Source organism: Chionomys nivalis, chromosome 25 (assembly GCF_950005125.1).
Source record: "Chionomys nivalis chromosome 25, mChiNiv1.1, whole genome shotgun sequence".
In the NCBI taxonomy this organism is placed as follows: domain Eukaryota; kingdom Metazoa; phylum Chordata; class Mammalia; order Rodentia; family Cricetidae; genus Chionomys; species Chionomys nivalis.
Window position 1 is genome coordinate 7,175,005 of NC_080110.1, and position 3,550 is coordinate 7,178,554.

General features: G+C 42.7%; 1 protein-coding gene across 1 annotated transcript; it reads right to left on the bottom strand.

Moving 5' to 3' along the window:
- Window positions 1-693: 693 nt before the first annotated feature.
- Window positions 694-1,167, bottom strand: LOC130866181 (protein FAM186A-like). The gene has a single exon (XM_057757413.1). The coding sequence runs from the start codon at window positions 1,165-1,167 to the stop codon at window positions 694-696; it is 474 nt and encodes a 157-aa protein (XP_057613396.1).
- Between the last annotated feature and the right edge of the window lie 2,383 nt (window positions 1,168-3,550).

The following is a 3,550-nucleotide window of genomic DNA, read 5'->3' on the forward strand; positions in this document are numbered from 1 at the left end:
AAGGGAAGTACTGTATGAATAAGGCCCTTTCCATTGAATTTTGATTCACTGTAGGACCTCAGATCAAAATATTTTTTATTGCAATAGTTTATTCTTGAAACAAAATTTCTTTGTCTAAGTTTAGTTTTCTTTTTATTTGATTGTTTCAAAACAAGATCAAGGGCTAGATGATCAGAGTGGCATGACGATTCATCTTTGTTTTTTTTTTTTTTAACGTTTTTAAATTTATTTTATTATATGGATATGAGTATTTCGCCTGGGTGAATGTATGTGTACCGTGTGAATGCGTGGGGCCTGTGGCAGTCAGAAGTCACTGAATTCCCTGGAGCCAGAGTTATGGGTACTTAGGAGTCTCCAGGTGAGAGCCGAGAACTGAATGGGGATTCTCTACCAGAACAACAAATATTCTTAACCACTGAGCCATCTCTCTAGCCACTCCCTTTCCTACCTTTTTCTTTTTCTTTTGGACACAAGTTCAGGCATCCCGGCTAGCCTAACAGACAAGGATGCCTCTAAACTCCTGACCCTCTCTAAAGGGCTGAGATTACAGGCCTATGCCACTGTGCCTCGCTTCAGACAACATTCTTCAGACAACAGGCAACACAAGAAGCAAAGAGGAAACACAACAATTTATAACCATGAAAGACAGAAAATAGACTTTTGCTTTCTACGGGCTGGTCTTTAGTTTTGTAGTCACTTGGGAATCTTCTCAGACTGTGACTGAAGGGAAGCAAGAGCTTTTCTGAAGGTCCATTGAATATCTAACTGCAGCAGCCGGGGAATATCCGGGTACCCTCCCAGCTGTGTCCAGAGTGTATTCAAAGATGTCTTCTCCATTATCGGGTAGCTTGAAGTGGACAGGTCAGCATTCCAGATGGACTCCACCTGAGTCTGCTGTCCAAAGGTCTTGAAAATGTCGGGCTTTTTGTTGTCTTCAGTGAATAACTCCAAGACTGGACGTTGAATTTTGGTAAAATCGGGTATCTGCTTAAAGCCAGAGACCAAGGGCACAGGCTGGCTAAGATTTAGTTTAAACACCTTTTCGATCTGGCTGAATACCTGCGTCATGGACCACAGGCACTGCTTCCGCCTCTGTTCTAGTTCCTTCTGCTTGTCTGTCCAGAACCGCATCACCCTCTTCTGGTATTGATCAATTCTGTCCAGCATGATGTACAGGTTCTGAGCCTCATACCCTTTCCCAGTATTTTGGATGGCTTTTAATCGTTTGGTTATGTTGTTTCTTGAAAAAAGTCAAGAATTAGATCCATATAGTTCCCAAAGCTACCAGAGCAAACCTGACTTCTGTTGCGTTCCATTCCTATCTCATTTTGAGTTCTTAAGAGCGACGATTCATCTTTGTAAGTCTCCTTAATGCCTGGCTTTCTGTTGACTCCTGATTTCATCATCTGTGCTGCGTTGCTGTGGTTAGATGCTGGAGCAAGTCTGGCTTCCCAGAGTCGGAGGAGGAGGACATGAAAGGGCCTTTGAAAGCATTTCAGGATTCTTGGCACCATACTTCAAAGATTACTCAGGAAAGCGCCACCATATCTGCCCTCTCCTCTTCTCTGGGTCTCCCCACACTTGGCCCCTTGTCCCGTTCAGCTGTCACTTCAAATGTCATTTCCTTTAAGACACCTCCTCTGATCACCCAGCTGGAGCAGCTCATTTTCCCTCCTGTTTTTAGCTCTCATTTCATGTGGTCTTATTTAGCTTCTAGTAATTGCCATCATTTAAATTGTGTGTGTGTGTATGTGTATTCTCTGTTGTATTTTATACAGTTTTGTTTTAGACACGATTTATTTCTCTCTCCCTTTTAGAGTATAAGCTCCTGGAGGCCAGGGTTGATTCCTTCTGGATTCCCAGCAGGCATACAATCAGTGTTCAGCAAATGTTGACAGATTGTGATACCCACATTATATAGAAAGCTGCTCAGCGTTTCTCTTAGCAGTGATGTCTAGAGATAGGATTGTAGAAGCCATGCCAGAAGTAGATATATGATGAGGCCAGAAAAACTCTTTCTAACAAAGAAACAGGAGGACACAATAGGCAGATGCCTGGGGCCTGTGGAGAAATGATGTGGCTTGTATAGAGATGACAAGAAAATTTTTGCTGTTCTCTGAGGTTCATTGGCATGAACTGACAGAGGCAGATTAAATAATAGAAAAGATATGTGAATTTCTTAATATAAAAAGGGAAAAATTGAAACATGGGAGAATGCACAGGAGTGTGACTACCTATTTTCTTGGCACAGCTCAGCAAAGTCCATATTCCTTTTTCTATAGGGGAAGAGGAGAATTGGACTTGTAAGAAGAACAGTAAGTGCTTTTAAAGGAAGCTCAATGGGTTCAAAGAGCACAGTGTCCCCAACAAACCATGTTAGGCTGCAGGTAGACAATGGGTCATAATGATTTCCTATAGGATGGGACTAGAGGACAATGGTACTTGACAGAAGTCTGTTGATAAACTTCTCTGTTTCTTCTACACCAGGGGCTTACTCTCTTTGTTTTGGCTAATGCTGTCTTAGTGAGTAAGAAGATGGGAGTAATTGTGTTGATCTTTTGGTGGTCAGGTAGATAAGGAAAATTTGCTGAAAGTCACTCCCTAGCTGGAAGGTGGGGGGAAGCAAGGAAGGTCAGAATCAGCTAGTTTCTAAGGCCTCTAGACATGCTAAAGTTGTGACCCTTTGGGGTATAATTTTCTAAGCCCCACGTGCTGGGGCACCCAGAAAGGTTAGTGCCCATCAAACACAGTCCCTGGGCAGGATCTCCAGGCAAGGGAGGATGGTCTTTCCCTTTGTAGTCTCTCCTCATACTAGAGAAACTTAGTTTTAATCTCGGCATTTTTGGAAAGGATGAGAAGGAAATTGGTAAGCCCAGCTAAGTGCATCCCCTGGCTTTTTACCTCTGACATGCTATTTGAGGTCACCTTCCTTCAGTGCCTTTGCCACCGTATCTACCTCAAGCTCTTTAGGATTCTCTTTTTCTTGTTATTGTTTGTTTCTGAGACAGGGTTTCATAGATACCAGGTTAGCCTCAAACTCCCATTCCTCCTGCCTGTGCCTCTCACAGACTGGGATTCCATGTCTGTATTACCATGGTTGGTGCATGGTAGGCAAGCATCCCACCAACCGGGCTCCATCCAGCCCAGTTGTCCATTCGAAGACAGTGGATGGTATGGTAGCTTTTGGAAAATAGTCTAATCACCTCCCCAGAGAGGTTTTAGGATACAGAGCTAGCTAGACACCCCTAACAGTGGACAGTGGGTAGTTTCATATTCTATGGTGATCTCTTTGAAAATGATGCTAATAACGTGGTATGAAAGTATTGTAGCAAACTGGTTTTCATTTATATCAATCTCTCTTCCATTCCCCCAAACCAGGTCCTAAGGCCTTGGGCAAGAAAGCTACTGTGTCTTAAAAATATCTCTTCATTTTATGCTCTCCAATCCATGCTCACTGGGATTTTGAAAAGTCCTCCTGTAAATTCATTTCTCACTGAATATAGTTAAAAAAAAAAAACCCCAATGACCTGCCATTGTAAGGTTTTGTCAA

What these genes read in the sequence shown, in the direction of transcription:
- LOC130866181 (XM_057757413.1), bottom strand. Translation starts at nt 1,167, where the DNA reads ATGCTGGACAGAATTGATCAATACCAGAAGAGGGTGATGCGGTTCTGG.